Here is a 21,845-nt window from a genome sequence, read left to right on the forward strand (position 1 = left end):
GGGTGTAGGCAACAGAGAAGGGCAGAGAAGGGTGCAGTTTGAAGTCATGTGGAAGTGGTGCTGGAGATGGAGGCGTTGGGAGCAGAGGTGATGTCGTTAATGTTTGTGTGCATCAGTCTGTTGTCTTTTGTCTGTGTATGTTTATATTGTTTGTACATTTTATTAAAATAGTTTTGAAAAAATAAGAAAAATAGAAAAAAAGTTTGTTATGGTTGTTTGTTATCTTTGTGAATGACTCCACTCTGTCCAGGCCCGGTAAGATGGACTTTAAATTCAGAGGGCTATCGATTCTGATGAGTTTTCTCATGGAATTTTATCTGTTGCTTTATTGTATCTTAAAGATGAAACGGAATACTTCGTTGTGACACAAGCTGACTTCCTTGTGCTACAAGTTACTATATTCAGTACCAGCTGTACCAGCTGTGTTCTCACGATGGTCTCTTTGTGTTTCTGTGGTCTTGTTCGTTCTGCTGACCATGTTCTCACAGTTATTAGTGGTTTGTGGTCAGTGTGTCTCCTGGCCTGGTCTCTTCAACCTCTCTTCCATACACAGTTTGCCAGTGGTTCTGGACTGAAGCCTCCACCCCTCCCCTGTCTTTAAGGTTTGCTGCCAGTGGGTCTAAAGCGAGCATCCCATGCCTGTACAGTCTCCCCTTTCCTCACCCCCCTCCCTCCTTTCCTTTCCCCTCTCCTAACCCTGCCAGTGTGTCTGACTGTGCAGCTCCAGCTCTCTCCCCTGCACAGTGTCTGCCAGTGGCTCTGGTCTGGAGTAAGCAGCTCTCTCCCCTGCACAGTGTCTGCCAGTGGCTCTGGTCTGGAGCGAGCAGCTCTCTCCCCTCCACAGTGTCTGCCAGTGGCTCTGGTCTGGAGAGAGCAGCTCTCTCCCCTGCACAGTGTCTGCCAGTGGCTCTGGTCTGGAGCGAGCAGCTCTCTCCGCATCCATCTGGCAGAGAGGCCTAAGTGTTATTTATGCAGGGATGGAGAAATCTCTCCCCTCCCATTTCCCCAGCCGTCCATAAAGCTAAATCATCACTGGACCGACCTCAGTTACAGTCACTGTCAGACTAGGGGCTCTATTCAATCCGTGTGGCGGAAGTTCAGCGTTAGAGCGTGATCAAAATGTAAAGTCAATGTTCCTGCATTAGTGGAGACTGCATCCACGGTAAACGCTGCATATTTAGTCTCAATCGGTTGAGCGATTGAGATTGAATAGAACCCTAGGTCCTAGGCCTGAGTCTTCTGTTGGCACAGTATCCAAGTGAAAGAAAATGAAGACTGGAATAAACATGGTATTAATCAATCACAGTTCGAAATTTAACTAGACAGCGTTTCTCGCCCAATAGCTATAACATCACCCTATTATCAGCTCTCAACTCTACGTACTGTTACAAGCTTTAACACATAGGCCTAATGGGCTTGTAGGAAATGTGGGTAGGTTTATTATCCTATACTCACTGTAAAGGATGCTTTGTGGGTGTCTTAGCTGATACAGTATCATGTTATGACTTGATTTGTTGTTGTCACGACTCCCGCCGAAGTCGGCTCCTCTCCTTGTTCTGGCGGCTCTCGGCGGTCGACGTCACCGGTCTTCTAGCTATCGCCGCTCCACCTTTCATTTTCCATTTGTTTTGTCTTGTTTTCCAGCACACCTGGTTTACATCCCCTCATCACTCTACATGTATATTATCCTCTGTTCCCCCCCATGTCTGTGTGTGTAATTGTTCTTTACGTTTATTGCATGAAGAGACAGGCTGTTTTTTTCCGGGTATTGTTTTGAATCCGTGGTATTGTATTGTTGTACATTATTTTGTGTGACCAGTGCGCTATTCGCTTTTGCCTTTGGCTGGAGTGTTGTGACGCTGTTGCGTCCGACTGATTTGCTTCTGCCAATTAAAGTGTGCCTGTTCACTCATCTCTGCTCTCCTGCACCTGACTCCAGTTGACCAGTTGCGCACACAGTCTGACAGTTGTGTTATTGTGTAGTGTGTTGTTCATCACTGACAGGTGAGCTTTCTCTCTCAGTGTGATCCCTCAGGGTTTATCCCATGTGTTGATATGGCTGGCCTATGAATGCATTGTGTCGTAATTAACAGGGAACTTCAAAAATGCTTTTGAGGATGATATGATGACCCTGAACTCACGAGGTGTGTGTGTATGAGAGAGAGAGAGAGAGAGAGACGCGCTGTGTCCATAATATCCACACTTGCGTTCTTAATAGTAGGCTTTTTGGTAATGCAAAAATAGACCGTTTTAAACTATGTGCAATTTCGAAAATGTATTATGCTTTAAATGCCAGGATGTCATACTTATTTAGGCTGCACACTATTGAGGAAGATAATCATCTTTTCACACCCACTTGTGTTTGACAGAATAGGGGACGCACTCCACAAACATAAACGACTGGCAGGGAACAGGTGCAGTATGTACGATAAGTATGTTGATATTTATTGGTTACTGCATATGTTTTTACTAAACATTATGCTGTAAATATTAATATGTAGTATGATTGATTAGTACACAGTATGTCGTTTTAGTAAGTAGAAGGCAAGGCAGAGTTTGGACACAGCTACAGTGTGTGTTCAAGACACACACTGACCTGTTTAATGCTAGTATCATTTCTCAACCCTGACTTGTCAAGAAGGGATTCAGCGGGGTGGCAGTGAAATGCATATGTGGACCATCTGGGTGATGTTATGTGCATAACATTTCTCTCCCTGCATGTTTTGACAATTGCTCTCCTCAGACATAATAAATCATGGACAGAAATGAGAAGGTATTTGTGTTTAAAGTGTGTGTGTGTGCGTGTGCGTGTGCGTGTGTGTGCGTGTGCGTGTGCGTGTGTGTGTGTGTGTGTGTGCGTGCGTGCGTGCGTGCGTGCGTGCGTGCGTGTGTGTGTGTGCCTGCGTGTGTGGGAGCAGATACATGTGTTGGCCGGTATGAGAGATGGGTCTAGGGATATACTCCTGACCTATTGTAGGGCTCGGCGCTGGCACAGCAACTGTGATATTCCTTTGGACCGGGATGAAAAAGTACCAGGATATTAGCATGTCAGAATCTATTTCTCTACTCTCTCTCGTACAGAGCCTTAAGAAAGACTGTTGAGAGCTAATAGAAAGGGAGAGCAGGAGGCTGTGTGATCTGTTTGAAAGGGAAAAGAGCAACGGGTGACATACTGTATGAATTGAGGCATAAACAATTATGTCATTCATCGCAAACTCAATGAGTGGATATGTCATGACTCGTGACTCACACTGCTCTGTATGAATGAGAACGGTAATCAAGTGTGATAACTTCTTTACATCAAGGCATGTGATTAGACAGATGTTGTCATGGTGAGATGGAGGATGGAGGTTCGTTGGGAGGGTTAGTTAGAAGAAGACGGCTCTGACGTTGTCACTGGGCATGTAAGTGCATATGTAAGCATATACTGTGTGTGTGTGTGTGTGTGTGTGTGTGTGTGTGTGTGTGTGTGTGTGTGTGTGTGTGTGTGTGTGTGTGTGTGTGTGTGTGTGTGTGTGTGTGTGTGTGTGTGTGTGTGTGTGTGTGTGTGGACGTCGCTAGGCAGGACTCGGCTAGGTTAGGCTTCGCTGTAATCCACATAAATCCAACGGATCGTTTTACAACGGCCTGTAAATTGGAGCCATTCGAAAGAGCTGCTCGCCCCCACAGAGTGTGTGTATGTGTAAATGTGTGTCTTGGTGTACATGGGTGTGTATTAGCTAGTTTGTGCAAAAATGTGCATCGATGCCAGGCAGAGTATCCATCAACCGCAGGACAAACAAATCTGAACCCGGACCAATTCTTATAACGACCAAATGAAAATAATGATCCTCAACAACGTTGGAAAACCAGGAAATAGGCTAGGCGGGCCCAAAAAATGCCTCCAATTTCTCCAGCTTTTATTCCACTCGTTTGGGCCTGGACACTGGCCCGAAGGCATCGACACAAACTGAATGAGAGAAGCCCAAGAGCCCTGGGCCTGAAACCAGCACCACCCGGCCTGTTTGTAGAAGCCGAAACTCCCTAACAGTTCAATACTTGGGGTCCTCTGGCAGGGACCGGGCTTTGGGACCTCTCTCTGACAATGACTCCATGGAAAGGAAGGAGAAAACAAAGGGCTCATCGCCGACTCAGAGCCTGGCTTTTTGTCACCGACCAGGGGAGTGTGTGTGTGTGCTTTTGTATGTGTGTGCTTTTGTGTGTGTGTGTGTGTGTGTGTGTGTGTGTGTGTGTGTGTGTGTGTGTGTGTGTGTGTGTGTGTGTGTGTGTGTGTGTGTGTGTGTGTGTGTGTGTGTGTGTGTGTGTGTGTGTGTGTGTGTGTGTGTGTGTGTGTGTGTGTGTGTGTGTGTGTGTGTGTGTGCTTTTGTGTGTGTGTGTGTGTGTGTGTGTGTGTGTGTGTGTGGACGTGTTTAACTATTCTTGTGGGGACCAGAAGTCCCTACAAGAATAGTAAACAAAGTAAAAATTGACCAACTGGGGACATTTTGTTAGTCCCCACAAGGTCAAATGCTATTTCTAGGGGGTTTAGGGTTAAGGTTAGAATTAGTGTTAGGGTTAGAATTAAGTTAAATATTAAGGTTAGGAGCTAGGGTTAGTTGTAGGGTTAGGGTTAGGAGCTAGGGTTAGGTTTAGGGTTAGGATAAAGTTTAGGTTTTTGGGTTAGGGTTAGGGTTAGGGTTAAGGTTAGGGTTAGGGTAAGAGTACGGGTTAGGATTAGGGTTAGGTTTAGGGTTAGGGGTTAGGGAAAATAGGATTTTGAATGGGACTGAATTGTATGTCCCCACAAGGTTAGCTGTACAAGACTGTGTGTGTGTGTGTGTGCGTGCGTGTTTGTGCGCGCAAGTGTGTGTGTTTAATTAGTCCAGCATGCGTCTTAAATCCACTCCGCATAGCTGCTTCATGACTGACGGCTTGGAAAACCTGGAAGTGACAAGGAGCAGGGGAGGTCACCAGAGGGAGAGAAAGGGGGATGAAGGAGGAGAGAAGAGAGATGACGGGGGGAGCTACGGCGTGTTCCACTCACGCGATCTGGAATCACCGCTAGTACCTAAAGTCACTCCTCCTTGTTCTGATCCAACATCATCGTGCGCTACTAACACAAGAATGCACCATACCCAAATGAGGCACTATATCATCCTACATCATGATCATTTGATTACTGATACCATCGGCTGTAATGACAGTGAAAGACATCTATTATGATGTGTACTGGGCCTATAAAGTGGAGGCTGGGGGCTGGCGTCCACCTGTCAGTCACAGCTAACCACAGACTCTCCAAGGACATGGGAGCGGATTGTAGCTTTAATGATATAGACATCCACAGGATTTCAGACTCACGCCTTATCAGAACATCAGAGGACAATCTCAGACTATCTCACTGGCTGTGTCATTATTAGTGTTGGTATTAGATCATGCCTGACTGTATGCCTGGTTATCCTACAGTATCATCTGTCCACATCCTTCCACATTCTCTATCTATTCTATTTTGACTGGGCTGCTCAATATGCTCAAACAGAGCACAAACCCAGGGCTGGGAAAGTAGAAACCTATAGTGTCCTGTATGTTAGCTCCGTTAGGCTCCACACTAATAATCTCTGGCCTCAATAATCTACCGTGACTGCAGTCTCACACTTATCATGTTTGGGAGGTAATTCTACTCCACTGGAGAGAGAGTAAGAGGGCCCAGAGATGTTCTGGTTCTGAAGCTCCTATCCCAGGTCTCGCTCTCACCACCCCACCTGCTGTCAGTTACTGTGGAACCCTGCCATGGAATTCTCCACTCTCTTAAATTAAACCCTTCACCAGTCCCAGCTGGTTCCTGAGAGAGAAGAGAGAGGAGGGGGAGACAGGGAGAGAGAGAGAGAGAGAGAGAGAGAGAGAGAGAGAGAGAGTGTGGGGAGAGTGGATCCATCTTTTTTTTGGGCTCCCTCTGCCTGCTCCTTTTAACTCAACAAGCCTGATGTGCAGAGCCACTGTGACCTGACCTCACCAGACCAGACTGGACTAGATGATGGAGAGAGAGGGGGGGAGAGAGAGAGAGAGAGAGAGAGAGAGAGAGAGAGAGAGAAATCTCGATTATTGGATTGCCTTACGTAAAATGTACGGTTGCAAGAAAAAGTATCTGAGCCCTTTGGAATTACCTGGATAAATTGGTCATAAAATTGTATCTTATCTAAGTCACATCAGTAGACAAACACAGTCTGCTTAAACTGTCTGCTTAAACTAATAACACACAAACAATTATATGTTTTCATGTCTTTATTGAACACACCGTGTAAACATTCAAAGTACAAAAAGTATGTGAACTCTTGGATTTAATAACTGGTTAAACCATCCTTTGGCAGCAATAACTTCAACCCAAAATTTTCTGTAGTTGTGGATCAGATCTGCACAACGGTCAGGAGGAATTTTGGACCGTTCCTCTTTACAAACTGTTTCAGTTCAGCAATATTCATGGGATGTCTGGTGTGAACCGCTCTCTTGAGGTCATGCCACAGCATCTCAATCGGGTTGAGGTCAGGACTCTGACTGGGCCACTCCAGAAGGTGTATTTTCTTCTGTTGAAGCCATTCTGTTGTTGATTTACGTTGATTTGGGTTGTTGTCCTGTTGCATCACCCAACTTCTGTTGAGCTTCAATTCGCGTACAGATAGCCTTACATTCTCCTGCAAAATGTCTTGATAAACTTGGGAATTCATTTTTCCGTCGATGATAGCAAGCTGTCCAGGCCCTGAGGCAGCAAAGCAGCCCCAAACCATGATGCTCCCTCCACCATACTTTACAGTTGAGATGAGGTTTTGATGTTGGTGTGCTGTGCCTTTTTTTCTCCACACATAGTGATGTGTGTTCCTTCCAAACAACTCAACTTTAGTTTAATCTGTCCACAGAACATTTTGCCAGTAGCGCTGTGGAACATCCAGGTGTTCTTTCGCAAACTTCAGACGTGCAACAATGGTTTTTTTGGACAGCAGTGGCTTCTTCCATGGTGTCCTCCCATGAACACCAATCTTGTTTAGTGTTTTACGTATCGTAGTCTCGTCAACAGAGATGTTAGCATCTTCCAGAGATTTCTGTAAGTCTTTAGCTGACACACTAGGATTCTTCTTAACCTCATTGAGCATTCTGCTCTGTGCTCTTGCAATCATCTTTGCAGGACGGCCACTCCTATGGAGAGTAGCAACAGTGCTGAATTTTCCCAATTTATAGACAGTTTGTCTTACCGTGGACTGATGAACATCAAGGCTTTTAGAGATACTTGTGTAACCCTTTCCAGCTTTATGCAAATCAACAATTCTTAATCTTAGGTCTTCTGAGATCTTTTTTGTTTGCAGCATGGTTCACATCAGGTAATGCTTCTTGTGAATAGCAAACTCACATTTTGTGAGTGTTTTTTATAGGGCAGGGCAGCTCAAACCAACATCTCCAATCTCATCTCATTGATTGGACTCCAGGTTAGCTGCCTCCTGACTCCAATTAGCTTTTGGAGAAGTCATTAGCCTAGGGGTTCACATACTTTTTCCAACCTACACTGTGAATGTTTAAATTATGTATTCAACAAGAAAAATACAATAATTTGTGTTATTAGTTTAAGCACACTGTGTTTGCCTATTGTTGTGACTCAGATCAAATTTTATGACCAATTTATGGAGAAATCCAGGTAATTCTAAAGAGCTCACATACTTTTTCTTGCCACTGTATGTGGTAACAGAGAGGAGAGAATAGGAGGGCGTCTTTGAGACACTATTGAAACCAGACCCACTGTTCTCTGTTACATGAGCTCTTCTCTTTTATCCGTACTGTAGCTACAGAATCAGACCGAGAACATACACGATGACCTGAAGGCACCCGTTTGTTTTGGCAGTTTGTCTGGCCAGCTCCAGTCCAATGTTGATGTAGTATGTGATAGGTACATTGGTCCAATATGTCATTCATCACATTTTAGTTTATGAAGAAAGTATGCTGTGCCCAATACACTAATTTGCTTCAAGAAAAACACCATATTCTACCTCACCAGGTACACATACTGTACAACTGACTGCACAGCTGCAACAACAAGAGATCCCTTCTGAATGGAAATTCTCTGCTAAACACGCTAACACGTTAAACCTATCTTGACACACCATACGTAGTGCCGTTTCAAACAGAGGGAAAGTGTGATGCATTAAACTGCATTATTATCAGTCACCTTATAATTTCCTGGCTCTGCAGCTCTCTCTCTCTCTCCTGTACAGGATTCTCTATCCTCTCTGTCTTGTATTTAAAGTCGTTGACCTTTACACGGCTTCTCTCTGTCTCGGGTCCGCTGCCAATTTGGTTTCCATTAGCCCTATGGTGTCTCTGCTGTGGCTCGCATGTCTCACATAGACAGACGGCCATTTTGGCTCACGTACACTATAATGACCTGTCAGTAATCTGCAAATTGAATGTCTAAACATCAAATAAGAAACCGTGTGTTTCACAGCTAGTCGAGGTCAGGTTGACGCAGTTTCCATGTGTGCGGTTCATTACAACAAACAAACTTGTGTCTTGCAGTTGCTCGCTTCCAACAAGTTAATGTGTGAGCTAAGACAGACATGTTTGTGTGAACTGACATACTGTAATAATAGGCCTCAGACAAAGGCCTGCTTGTTGGAGCTGACAGCTCTGAGTAAATATGACTAAAACAAAGGGCTTTTGTACTGAGCTCTTATGTGTCTCAGTGATACAATCTGTGGAAGGTTGCCAATCAGCAAGGGTCCGGACAGAGCATGTTGCTGTGTTCTCTTACCCTTAAAGAGAAAGAGACATGACTTTGTAGGCATTACGATTACTGTAGCTTCCCTTTCAGCTGTTTTATAGAAGTGAGATCCAGTGATGTTGGAGCCAGAGAAAATTGAGTCCTGTGGTGACTGGGACGGCCTAGCTGTCTCTACTGTCTTTGAACCTGGTGTGAGTGTCTCTTTCTTATTCTCTTTCTCCTTGCCTTTCTCTCTCTCACTCACACACGCACACACATACGTTCCCTCTCAGGAAGAGTTGGTGGTGTCTGCCTTTCGTCTCCTGGTCTGCGATCAGAGGGTTCAGAGCAGCGTAGCAGGTGGCGGTCAACCCTGAGTGCTGAGCTTGTCTCACACAGCCAAAAGAGAAAAAGCGAGGCCGTATGTGTGTGTCTCTCTCTCACACACATATACATACACACACACACACACCTCAGACCTGTGCTCCTCTCCCAAACAGAGAGCTGCCAGTGAAACATTCCAACCCTGTGCTGGTCTTTTGTCTCCTCTGAAAGTTATGAAAAACCAACAGCTTTGAGATAGACTGGCTCTCCAACCCCAGGCCAAGGGAGTGTACCATTTCGACTAATGTACGACCCTGTCTTGCCTCTTCCTCAACCCTGTGCTGCCTCCTCCTCATCACCTCCTCATTTCCAAGAATGTCTGTTGGTTGAGCAATGGAATGAGAAGAAGGTTTGAAGGAGGTGGATTAGTCCGAGGCTGTTTAGCTTAGCGTCTGTCTCGCCTCTTCCTCCTCCTCATCACCTCCACGCGTCTAAGAAGCCTGTCAGCTGTCGGTTGTACAACGGGAGGTGGAGGAGGGTGAGGAGGAGGTCTGGAGGAGGTAGGATTAGCAGAAGGACATCTAGCTTAGTGTGGTGGGGATGTCAACGCCTTGGCAGGACGTTGCCCATGATTGTTTTGACTAGAGGATGAAACCCCAATCCTCTGTCTTGTTCAATCGCTCTCTCCCCTTACATTCCTCCACTCCTCTCTCCCCTCTTTCCTCTGCTTTCTGCGGACAGCTGGGCCATCTCCATAATCATCTCCCTCCTCTCTTTCCTCTCTCCTCCCTCGTTTCTCAGACGCCTCACAGTTGGCTATTCTTCTCACCCCCTTGTCACAGCCTACAACACCTCAAACCAAGACCAAACCAAGATCTTCTGGTCTAGTCTGGGTCTTTCACAGAAGTAATTTCATTTTAGCCTTTGATAGATTAAGATTATATGATTTTATATAATTCCCCAACCGTATGCCACACAGCTTTACAGGGATGCCCAGTATTTACATTGTAGGCCTGTATTGGGTCGTAGTCCACTCCAGGGGTGCATGCTTACACCTCATGCCGGTTCTCTCCACTTCATCAACCCAGTGCACTACGACCCCTGTAAAACGCAGTGGCCCAGCTACTGCTAATAGACTGTAAGAATCGTACTAACACTCCCAGTGACTTACTCAGTCCCCTACAGGACCCCTCTGGGCTGGAGGAGGACCCCTCTGGGCTGGAGGAGGACCCCTCTGGGCTGGAGGAGGTCATGGAGTAGGTCGTGTTTACTGAGTAGTCATCTCGACACCCAAAACTCACGTGTGCTCTGGTCAGCTAGCTCCTCAATTTAACATTTTATTTGTTAACTCTGTCACAAGAGACTAACTGAGCAGAATAATGTACCTACTGTCTACAGCTGGACTGCACTGCCTCCTTCCCAGGGCCAGAGACTGGGGCGACCTACTAATGCTAACTATATCCAGGTCATGACTCTTGATTACTGTTACCATATTTAATGCTGTTTAGGTCATGTTTTATCACCCTATTAAAACTTAAGTTCATGACAGTAGGAGTGTCCATTAACTGAATTATTCTTACAGCTATTGTGTCAATGTCAGGGGTGGCTGGCTCCGTGTGTCTTCCTTAGTTATCTTGTCATGTGGAGGATGAGGTTTTTGGGGGGTCTAAGGCACTGCAATTCAGTGCTAGAGATGTCACTACAGATCCTGGTTCGCTTCCAGGCTGTATCACAACCAGCCGTGATTGGGAGTCCCATAGGGCGGTGCACAATTGGCCCAGTGTCGTCCGGATTTGGCCTGATTTGGTCATTGTAAATAAGAATTTGTTCTTAACTGACTTGCCTAGTTAAATTAAATAAAAATCTTACTGTCTGTAATTGAATGAATTACAATATGAGGGTTCAGCCACAGGTTAACGTCTGATTAAGGATTGTGAAATATTTAAAGGTGGCGAAAAGACAGAGCATTTCTCGCTGCCTGAGTTTCCCCCTGTTCCCGCTTCTTCTCCCCCGCCTCCCCTCCCGCTGTTTTGTCAGCAATAAGAAACCCAAGCTGGAATATTAATTAATTTATGTATGATTACCATGTGGGGAGAATACTTTTTTCTCCCCATAGAGACTGTTGCTGTGTGCCAAAATACTGTTGCCACATCAGAATAACTGTTCCTCTCAGCCTCTGACTCCCTCTAGTGGTCACAATCTGACATTACCACCACCAGCACTTCTGCAGACCTACTACAGTATATATACAACCAAGTCAAATCTCTATCTTCTATCCACAACCTATGCACTTCGTGTGGATCTGAAATTATGTTGTTCACTAACCCTGCCTCATACGCTCTCTCCCTCCCTCCCTCTTCTCTCTGAGGTTATGGGAACCTTGGTGCTGGTGGTGTTGGGGGCGGTGGTCTTGGTGTTGGAGGATATGGAGCTGGTCCTGGAGCCACCGGTCTAGGAACAGGAAGCTTTGGAGGAGGAGGAGGATACGCTAAGCCTGGAGGTACAGTAGCACAGTGTGACATCAAGTTCTTGGCCCACCAGTAGTACTGACCCTATGTCTTAGTGCTGTTCAAGCTAATATTATGCTAAATGACCACTTAGGCTACCCATCACTCCTGGCCACATTAGAGCACTTCACAATATGACACAATGAGACACTGAGAGTGTTAAAGGGTTGGATTAATAACCCCCACCGTCACTCTCCTCAGCTGGTTATGGAGGAGGCTCGCCGTATGGAGGAGGCTCGCCGTATGGAGGCTCGCCTTATGGAGGAGGTGGTGCTGGGGGCTTCTTCCCTGGAGGTGGTCTGGGACAGAAGGCAGGACCCAAACCAGGCTATGGGGCAGGAGCTGGACTACAACCAGGTACTGTACAGACAGAATAGATCCTCAAAGCCATGTTTCTCTACTGTACTTCTGTGGATCAGCTTTGGTCTACGACAGGTATTCCCAAACGCAATGCTGTCGGGGGTACGCCAAATAAAAATGTGATTCACATTTTTATTCACATTTTCAAACAGTACATTTACATTTTCCAACGGGGCTATACATTTAAGTGAGGTTTTTTTCTTGCCTGAGTAGCCTTGTTTCACTGCCAAAAACAAAATTAAACCATCTAGTTAATGTTCACTGAAATAACAACACAATGTCAAATACAGGTAGCCTAGTCAAATAATGAACATCCAATCACATTAACCATTACTCTCTCGTGAGAAACCTTCACTCTTGCGCAGACATTTAGAAATGAAACATGACAATTTGAAAAATAAGCCACAGGACTTTTTTGAGCGAGAATAAAGACGACTTTCGAGTAGTAAGACATGTATAAAAGTAACAGATACCATTAATAAAAAGAGGCTAGAAGCGTCCTATATGGTGAGCTACCGAGTGGCTAGGACAGGCAAGCCCCATACCATTGTGGAGGACTTAATTATTCCTGTTGCCGCGGATATGGCAGGGGACAATGCTGGGGGAAAAGGCCAAAAAAACTATACAGACAATGCCTTCATCAAACAACACTGTTTCACGAAGCATCAGTGACATGGCAGGAGATGTTTTGAAACAATTACTGTTTCGCATACAAGCCAGTGAATTCTATGCGTTACAGCTGAATGAATCAACAGACGTGGCGGGCCTGGCACAGCTCCTGGTATATGTACGTTTCGTTTATGGGAGGTCAATTAAGGAAGACATCCTCTTCTGCAAACCACTGGAAACCAGGACAACAGTAGAGGATATTTTTAAAGTACTGGACAGCTTTGTGACATCAAATTAACTTTGGTGGTCAAGATGTGTTGGTATCTGTACTGATGGCGCAAAAACCATGACAGGGAGATATAGTGGAGTGGAAACGCATGTGCAAGCAGTTGCTCCCTAAGCCACTTGGGTAAACTGCAGCATCCACCGAGAGGCTCTTGCTGCCAAGGGAATGCCTGACAGCTTGAAAGACATTTTGGACACTACAGTGAAAATAGTTAACTTTGTAAAAGCAAGGCCCCTGAACTCTCGTGTATTTTCTGCATTATGCAATGATATGGGCAGCGACCATGTAACGCTTTTACAACATACAGCAGTGCGCTGGTTATCAAGGGGCAAAGCATTGACACGTTTTTTTTAATTGAGTGAAGAGCTTAAAGTTTTCTTTACTGACCATCATTTTCACTTGTCTGACCGCTTGCATGATGACAAGTTTCTCACACGACTGGCCTATCTGGGTGATGTTTTTTCTCGCCTGAATGATCTGAATCTAGGTTTACAGGGACTCTCCAGAACTATATTCAATGTGCGGGACAAAATTGAGGCTATGATTAAGAAGTTGGAGCTCTTATCTGTATGCATTAACAAGGACAACACACAGGTCTTTCCATCATTGTATGATTTTTTGTGTGCAAATGAACTCAAGCTTACGAACAATGTCAAATGTGATATAGCAAAGCACCTGTGTGAGCTGGATGCGCAATTACAAAAGGTACTTTGACCCGAAACGGACGACACAAACAACTAGATTCGTTATCCCTTTCATGCCCTGCATCCAGTCCACTTACCGATATCTGAACAAGAGAGCCTCATCGAAATTGCAACAAGCTGTTCTGTGAAAGTTTTATTTAATCAAAAGCCACTGCCAGATTTCCGGATTGGGCTGCGCTCAGAGTTTCTTGCCTTGGCAAATCGTGCTGTTAAGACACTGATGCCATTTGCAACCACGTACCTATGTGAGAGTGGATTCTCGGCCCTCACTAGCAAGAAAACTAAATACAGGCACAGACTGTGTGTGGGAAATGATTTAAGACTGAGACTCTCTACAATACAACCCAACATTGCAGAGTTATGTGCATCCTTTCAAGCACACCCTTCTCATTAACCTGTGGTGAGTTATTCACCATTTTTGATGAAAAAGTAAAGTTTTATATGTAAGATGGCTAAATAAAGAGCAAAATTATTGCATATTATTATATTATTATTTGTGCCCTGGTCCTATAAGAGCTCTTTGTCACTTCCCACGAGCCGGGTTGTGACAAAAACTCACACTCATTCTTATGTTTAATAAATGTATCGTATAGTGTGTGTGTGTGGCAGGCTTACAATGATGGCAAAAAAACTACATTTGAGAGTATGCTGACCCTGGTGCTAGAGTGGGTATGCAGCTGGAGGTTGAATGCTTGAAGGGGTACGGGACTATAAAAAGTTTGGGAACCACTGGTCTCCGTGATAGTATTGCAATGTACATGTACATTTTAGTAATTTAGCAGATGCTCTTATCCAGACCGACTTACAAATAGTGCATTCATCTTAAGATAGCTAGGTGGGATGTTTTTCAATATACATTTAGCAATATGTCAGAGCTATAAATCTTTGTTTCTTTCAGGCTATGGTGCAGGTGGACTACCCGGGGGTGGACTACAGCCAGGTACAGCACACACTACACAAGACAGGACAGATCCTTTGTTTCTCAACAATCATTCTGTGGGCAATCCATGCAGCGGTCCATGTGATTGATACTATAACTTACAAGTCCTCACGTTTTCAAGTCGTAGTTTTAACCAAAGCTGTACTCCAAAGAGGAGAACCATGGCTTGCCAGTCCCTGGTGCCAACATGTTTGAGAAACACAGGCCCTAGACTAGAGAGTTGTGTGGGTAGAGTCTGTATCAAAGAACACTTAAATTGCCATTCAATAATGTTGCTATGGATTTCTCTGTGTTGTGGAAAGCTATAAAACAACCAAATACACATATATCACATCAAACTATAATCCCACCATATTGTTTCTGTGTTTCTCTACAGGCTATGGCGGTGGTGGATTACAGCCAGGTCTAGGTGAGTGGCATGGGTGCCATGTTGGCACCCAAGGTCCCATGACCTATTGAAATCCTACAGTCGCAGCGGCCATTTTAGAACTAGTGAGCTACTTTCTGTATATACTGTACCTTCTGTATCTCTTGTTCACTGGAGCTGCAGGAAAGGGTCCCACACCACCCAAACGAGGTTAAATTATGTTCCCAATAGACTAGAGACACAAGAAAGCAGAGGTTATCTGATCTAAAAAAGCACTGTAAAAACCTTAAATAACACATACATTTGTGTGCTCACATACTATGAGAAAATGTTTCACATCAATTGCATCCAAACTTTTGACGTGATTTATAAATTGGCGTAGTCTAGATAGTTTAAGCAACAATATTGCCTGAACTACATTGTTTTGGAGTATGTGTGTAAATGTTCAATGAAGGGTATCATGGCTTAGCATTATGGAAAAGAGCCTGCACTTAAATATTGGTTGGCAGTCGACAAGGCCCTCAGTCACAGGCCGATATTGCTCTTGTGCAATGCTCCTCAACCCTATCTTGAGTCTTTCCATGGTATTCCAACAAAATAATCCCATTTCATCCAAACCCCTTTCAGATAGAACAGAACAGCAGCATTCCTCTCCATTCTTTCTGTTGCCAGCCTTCCCTTGTTTCTCTGAATCTCCTCATTCGTGCACCACATACTAAAGGCACTGCGTAATGTCTGTTCCTTAGAGAGAAGGATTGGTGGATTTTAAGATAGAAAGAGAAGGTTAAATAAATAAATGAAAACTTTTCATCCGACTGCCAAGCCCCCAAGAGCCAGAGCTGACAGCTCATTTCCTGCGTAGGGGATAACCAAAGAGCCAAAAAAAGAAAGCATTTGATGAGGCAAGATGAATGCCATGCATTATTGTGTCCTGTGTCCCAAATGGCACCCTATTCCCAACATAGACTTTATACAGACTAGAGTACCATAGAACCTCTGCCTCTCAAAACAACTCTGGATAAAGATTAGCATTGTCCACATTCTTTGATCACTGTGGTGTTAATGATGATGATGATGATGATGATGATGATGATGAAGATGATGATGATGACAAACTCAGGGGGACCTGGAGGCGCAGGAACAGGAGCTGCAGTGCCTGCAGGAGGTAAGACACACACACACACACAAAGCTCAAATCACGCCATCCAGTCTTACTTTTTTATCTTGACAATATTCAATGTTTTATCATTATCCTCTAGATGTTTAATGTACCTATGCTGATTCACAATACTGACAGGGGACTCACTGGTATATGAGTAGTTGTAACTACAGTATGTAATGTCTCTCCCATGTGTCTCTTTCAGCACCTGTTATTCCTCAGACTGGACTACCTGGAGGTGGGCTGGGACCTGGTGCCGGAAAAGGAAAGCCTCCAAAAGGAGGAGTGCCAGGTGAGCGTGGGTTTATGTGACTATGCATGTGTACAATATCCGATGAAGGCCATTGAATCCAGTATAAAATCATTGATTTTATTGGTCTTTGCAGGTGTGGGGGTGCCTGGACTTTACCAAGGTGGCCAGGTGCCAGGACAAGGTGTGTCTCTTATATTCTTCTGAAAGTCCACAGATCAAACCCACATGAATCACAATATATATCAAACAGAGTGTTTCACCATACCCTCCCCTCTAGGGTTGAATATTTTACAAAAAATTCTAGCCTGATGCTACCTGAGCCTGATGAACCATATATTAAATACATGTAATGAGCCCAAGCACCAAAAATCCCATAGATGTAGCTAGCTACAGTGCATTCGGAAAGTATTCAGACCCCTTGACTTTTTCTAAAAAAAAAAAATACATTACTACCTTATTCTAACATTGACTAGGAAAAACATTTATTTAATCAATACCCCATAATGACAAAGTGAAAACAATTTAATTTTTTTTTTACATAAGTATACAGACCCTTTGCTATGAGACTCAAAATTTCCATTGATCATCCTTGAGATGTTTCTGCAACTTGATTGGAGTCCACCTGTGGTAAATTCAATTGATTGGACATGATTTGGAAAGGCACACACCTGTCTATATAACGTCCAACAGTTGACAGTGCATGTCAGAGCAAAAACCAAGCGATGAGGTCGAAGGAATTGTCCGTAGAGCTCCGAGACAGGATTGTATCAAGGCACAGATCTGGGGAAGAGTATCCAAAAAATTCTGCAGCATTGAAGGTCCCCAAGAACACAGGGGCCTCCATCATTCTTAAATGGAAGAAGTTTGGAACCACCAAGACTCTTCCTAGAGCTGGCCGCCCGGCCAAACTGAGCAATCAGGGGAGAAGGGCCTTGGTCAGGGAGGTGACCAAGAACCCGATTGTCCCTCTGACAGAGCTCCAGAGTTCTTCTGTGGAGATGGGAGAACTTTCACGAATGACAACCAATCTCTGCACCACTCCACCAATCAGGCATTTATGGTAGAGTGGCCAGACGGAAGCCACTCCACAGTAAAAGGCACATGACAGCCCGCTTGGAGTTTGCCAAAAGGCACCTTAAGAACTCTCAGACCATGAGAAACAAGATTCTCTGATTGGATGAAACCAAGAACTCTTTGGCCTGAATGCGAAGTTTCATTTCTGGAGGAAACCTGGCACCATCCCTATGGTGAAGCATGGTGGTGGCAGCATCATGCTGTGGGGATGTTTTTCAGCGGCAGGGACTGGGAGAATAGTCAGGATTGAGGGTAATATGAACGGAGCAAAGAACAGAGAGATCCTTGATGAAAACCTGCTCCAGAGCGCTCAGGACCTCAGACTGGGGTGAAGGTTCACCTTCCAACAGGACAACGGCCCTAATCACACAGCCAAGACAACACAGGAGTGGCTTCGGGACAAGTCTCTGAATGTCCTTGAGTGGCCCAACCAGCCCGGACTTGAACCTGATCGAACATCTCTGGAGACCTGAAAATAACTGTGCAGTGATGCTCCCCATCCAACCTGACAGCGCTTGAGAGGATCTGCAGAGAAGAATGGGAGAAACTCCCCAAATTCAGGTGTGCCAAGCTTGTAGTGTCATATCCAAGAAGACTCATGGCTGTAATTGCTTCCAAAGGTACTTTAACAAAGTACTGATAAAAGGGTCTGAACAATTACGTAAATGTGATATTTCTGTTTGTTTTTTTATTTCTAAAAACCTGTTTTTGCTTTGTTATTATGGGGTATTGTGTGTCGATTGAGGAATTAAAAAACAATTTAATACATTTTAGAATAAGGCTGTAATGGAACAAAATGTGGGGGGGGGGAAGTGAAGGGGTCTGAATACTTTCCGAATGCACTGTATGTATATGCTCTCTTGAGTAAATAAATGAAACTAGCTCCAGTAGAATAATATTTTTTAGTGTGAACTGTATTACTGTACTGTATTGTATTATATAAACCATGATAAAGCAGAAGAGAACATGTGATTCTGGTGCAGCACACGTAGCCTACAAAGTTACAAGAATAGGCTAGAGAATTTGATTTTAACTTTGAAATAATATAGGACTAGAATTAGATGCAGAAGGCTTTCAATTCGCTTCACAAAGATTGAATGGTTATGAGTCTGAATAAGTAACTGCTAAAGCCTACCGCCATAGTGCATTCGCTCTCCTTTCAAACTACCCGTGAGTTCTACTGGCTGCTGTATTTAACATTCAGCAAAAAAGAGCTTGTGTCCCTCTTCAAATAGTCTAGTGGTATAATTTTTTTTTTTTTATTATGTCCAGCAAGCTATTGTAGTTTAGCTTATCCTGCATGGGACTCCAAGAGCTAGGGAGCGTTTTTTAAGGAGAGGCCAGCGGAGCAAACCTGCGTGCGTATTGCGCAAGAGACGGAGGCTATAAATTAGAAGCTTATTATGCATAACCCATCATTAATTAGCTAAATATAAGGCTAATACTGCATTGAATTTATTACCTGAAAGAGGTAGGCTAGGACATCTTTATATAGGGCTATATATCGATCTAGAACAGGATAGTTTATTTTGGATGCGCTTTGAATGGAGTTGATGGCGAGAGAAAGAGAGAAAAACTGCAAGCGAGTGCTCGCACATGCCCTGATTTAAAGCAACGATATTCAAATGGTATTCTGTTTTAAAACTCTGCATCTGCAACTAAAATAATAATAATAATCTTTACAATTAAAAAACAAGGTGATCCCTGAAAGCCAGATGGAGATGCGTAAGTTAGATGTGCATTTGGTATTTATATTACTGTAGCATAAGCTATGCTGCACCAAATGTAGGCCTACCTGTCACAAGAAAAAAAGTTACCATGATGAGATGATAAGTAGGTCTACATGCATTGTGAACTGCGCTTCATACTGAGATGGGCTGTCTGTCCCCACCCTGAGTGTTGAATCATCATGCAGAGGCCGCAGGGAAGCCATATTTAGACATCACATATCATTTAACGCCATTTCACACCATGCTGTTCACATAAATAATGTATTATAATTTACCAGTTTCTCACAGTTATTTATCCCGGGAAAAGGGAGTGGTTTTAGGCGGTAAATCCCGGTTAATCTCGGTAACCGGGTTCCCGCCATTCAACCTTAATCCATTCACTAGCTAATTCTCTGATCCCCTCCTCTTCATGTCTGCAGGGTTTGGTGGTCGTGGAGTGCTGCCCGGTGTGGCCACTGGGAACGGACTCAATCCCAAATCATGTAACATTTGATTGGGATACCTGTAGCATGCATCTACAGATCACATTGTTTTCATGTCTAGCCTGTCTGTTTGTCTGCCTGATATGATTTGTCCTCTACAGTGCCAGGTGGAGGACAACAGGGACCAGGAGGCTCAGGTCGTGTTGGTTACGGAGGCCCAATGCAGCCAGGAGTATTCCATGGATACCCACTCAAAACACCCAAAACACAAGGTATGTCATCGGACAATTGAATGACTGCTAATGATATATTTTCTACTATTAATTCACAGGTAAAATGTTGATAATGAAGCTACATTTTCCAGTCTTTGCATTGACATCTTGGAATCTATAGAAATGGACACATAGCTAGTGTTAAAACAAGTGTATTGTCATTTGGCGTGTGCAGGTAAACTGGAGGTGGCAATCCTCCATTAGTTACTTAAAAACAACTATGACTATTGTCCTTAAACGTCAATCATCCCAGTGTTTAATGGATGTTATATGTCAGATGTTTGCAGTCATTATAAATTAAGTTGACACACTGTTGACCGTGCGTTGCAGTTCCTTTCCCTCTAGTGCACAGAGTGTCTTATCCCCATCACCCCTATTATGGCCACATGCACAGCCCCATGCACGGCCATGGTCACATGAACGGCCACGTGCACGGGCGGTTCTATGGCTACCCCCCTCCTAGGCATCAGGTCATGTATGGTGGGTTTATCATTGTGAATTGGCTACTGAGAATCGTTCTCTTTTTGAGGCCCAGGTCCTGGCTTTGGGACAAGGGTGTTTTCTTTCCTCTTCAAAACTGTGTTGTTGCAGTCACATCATCACGTTCTAGGAAGACCTCAAAATCAGAACGATACATCTACCACCTTCCCCTCTAAGACGCTTCGAGAATCTGAAAAGTGCAATACCTCCGAACCTTAACCCACTAAAACTGTGATTGCTCCTGTCATGTATTGTATGTAAGTTAGCTGCTTCACACCCATTCCCTGTAAGGGACCACCACTTCAATCAATGTCAGTTAATATGATGTGTGTTAAGACACATGGTCTTAGTTATCTATTTACTGTATGCGGTCCCTCACAGGGAAGAGTGTCATGCAGCCAAAAGCATACAGTAGGTTAGAGCTCTCCTTTGGCCTCCTCACAGATCTGTAGTCACTGACAAATAAGATCTGAGTGGACTGACAAATCCTCCTTGTCTGTTCCGTAGCTTCGTTTTCAGAATGTTTCTCGATGTTTGTAGCAGGCTAGGTCATATCTCTGAATCAAATCAACACCGGTTTGATGAGAAACAAATGTAGCTGTGTTTACACATGCAAAAACCCAAACTGCTTCAGCTATGACCTACTGGGCTCAAACCTTAACAATGATGTAGAACTACTAACCCTCTACATTAGATGTATTAACATTTACTGCTGAATAGAATAGAGTGTAATTGTGTGGTTTTATGTATTTGGATGGATCTGGAATGAATAAATCAGCAATAAATCAATAACTTAAAACAAAGACCGTTCAAAAACATTGAAGTAGTAATTGATTTTCTGACAGTGTGCTAGTGGATATTCGAAACCTTTACTCTATTCCATTTATTTGTCACCATGGTTTCCACAGGTGGCTATGGAGCGAAAGCTGGAGGAGCTGGAGGCAAACTTCCATTTGGTACAGAAAGTTTTTCAAATGTAAATGTTTTAAGTATTGTGCCTGCATGTATGTGTAATTGTATGTGTGTAGATGGTAGATGGTTCTCTCCACTTGTTTCAGGATATGGGGGCTTTGGTGGTGGTGGTGGAGCAGGCCTTCCTGGGGGAAAAGGAGGTCCTGGATCCAAGCCTGGATACCCCATTGGAACTGGTAGGGATTTGGAGAACACTTACACAAATATATGTGAAAATATATTTTAAAAGCTCTCTATTACTTAAATGAATTGGAAATGAGACCTGTAACTCTGTCTATGTTCCCCCACTCTCTGCAGGTGTGGGGACAGGAGGTCTTAACCCGGCCCAGGCTCAAGCTAAAGCTGCTAAATATGGTAATGATCGCTATCACAGGGATACTGAAATGTCTTTACTTCAACTACTAACTCTTGAGGTGTTTACTCTCTCTCTCTCTCTCTTTCTCTCTCTCTCTCTTCACCCACCCCTAGGTGCTGGTTTGGGTGGTGTGCCTGGTGCAGGTGGAGCCTACCCTGGAGCGGGAGGAGCTTACCCTGGAGGTGAGAGAGAGAGAAAGAGAGTGTGAGAAAGAGATCTCTGACCTACTACTGTACCTGTACAGTACCACCAAACAAAACTACTAGAGCTACAGCTACAGTTACTGCAGGACAGCAACATTACTACCACTAGATA

General features: G+C 44.2%; 1 protein-coding gene across 1 annotated transcript in view; it reads left to right on the forward strand.

Moving 5' to 3' along the window:
• Window positions 1-21,845, forward strand: part of LOC139549844 (elastin-like) — a 91,116-nt gene that overhangs the window by 36,324 nt on the left and 32,947 nt on the right. The window contains exons 6-19 of the mRNA XM_071360584.1: window positions 11,409-11,540; window positions 11,749-11,904; window positions 14,405-14,446; window positions 14,823-14,855; window positions 15,934-15,978; window positions 16,178-16,264; window positions 16,359-16,406; window positions 19,449-19,511; window positions 19,613-19,723; window positions 20,054-20,203; window positions 21,112-21,159; window positions 21,262-21,351; window positions 21,473-21,529; window positions 21,644-21,712. Coding sequence (XP_071216685.1) covers window positions 11,409-11,540; window positions 11,749-11,904; window positions 14,405-14,446; window positions 14,823-14,855; window positions 15,934-15,978; window positions 16,178-16,264; window positions 16,359-16,406; window positions 19,449-19,511; window positions 19,613-19,723; window positions 20,054-20,203; window positions 21,112-21,159; window positions 21,262-21,351; window positions 21,473-21,529; window positions 21,644-21,712 — 1,131 coding nt within the window. The remainder of the gene's footprint in view (window positions 1-11,408; window positions 11,541-11,748; window positions 11,905-14,404; window positions 14,447-14,822; window positions 14,856-15,933; window positions 15,979-16,177; window positions 16,265-16,358; window positions 16,407-19,448; window positions 19,512-19,612; window positions 19,724-20,053; window positions 20,204-21,111; window positions 21,160-21,261; window positions 21,352-21,472; window positions 21,530-21,643; window positions 21,713-21,845) is intronic.

The sequence above is a fragment of the Salvelinus alpinus genome, chromosome 22 (genome assembly GCF_045679555.1).
Source record: "Salvelinus alpinus chromosome 22, SLU_Salpinus.1, whole genome shotgun sequence".
NCBI lineage: Eukaryota > Metazoa > Chordata > Actinopteri > Salmoniformes > Salmonidae > Salvelinus > Salvelinus alpinus.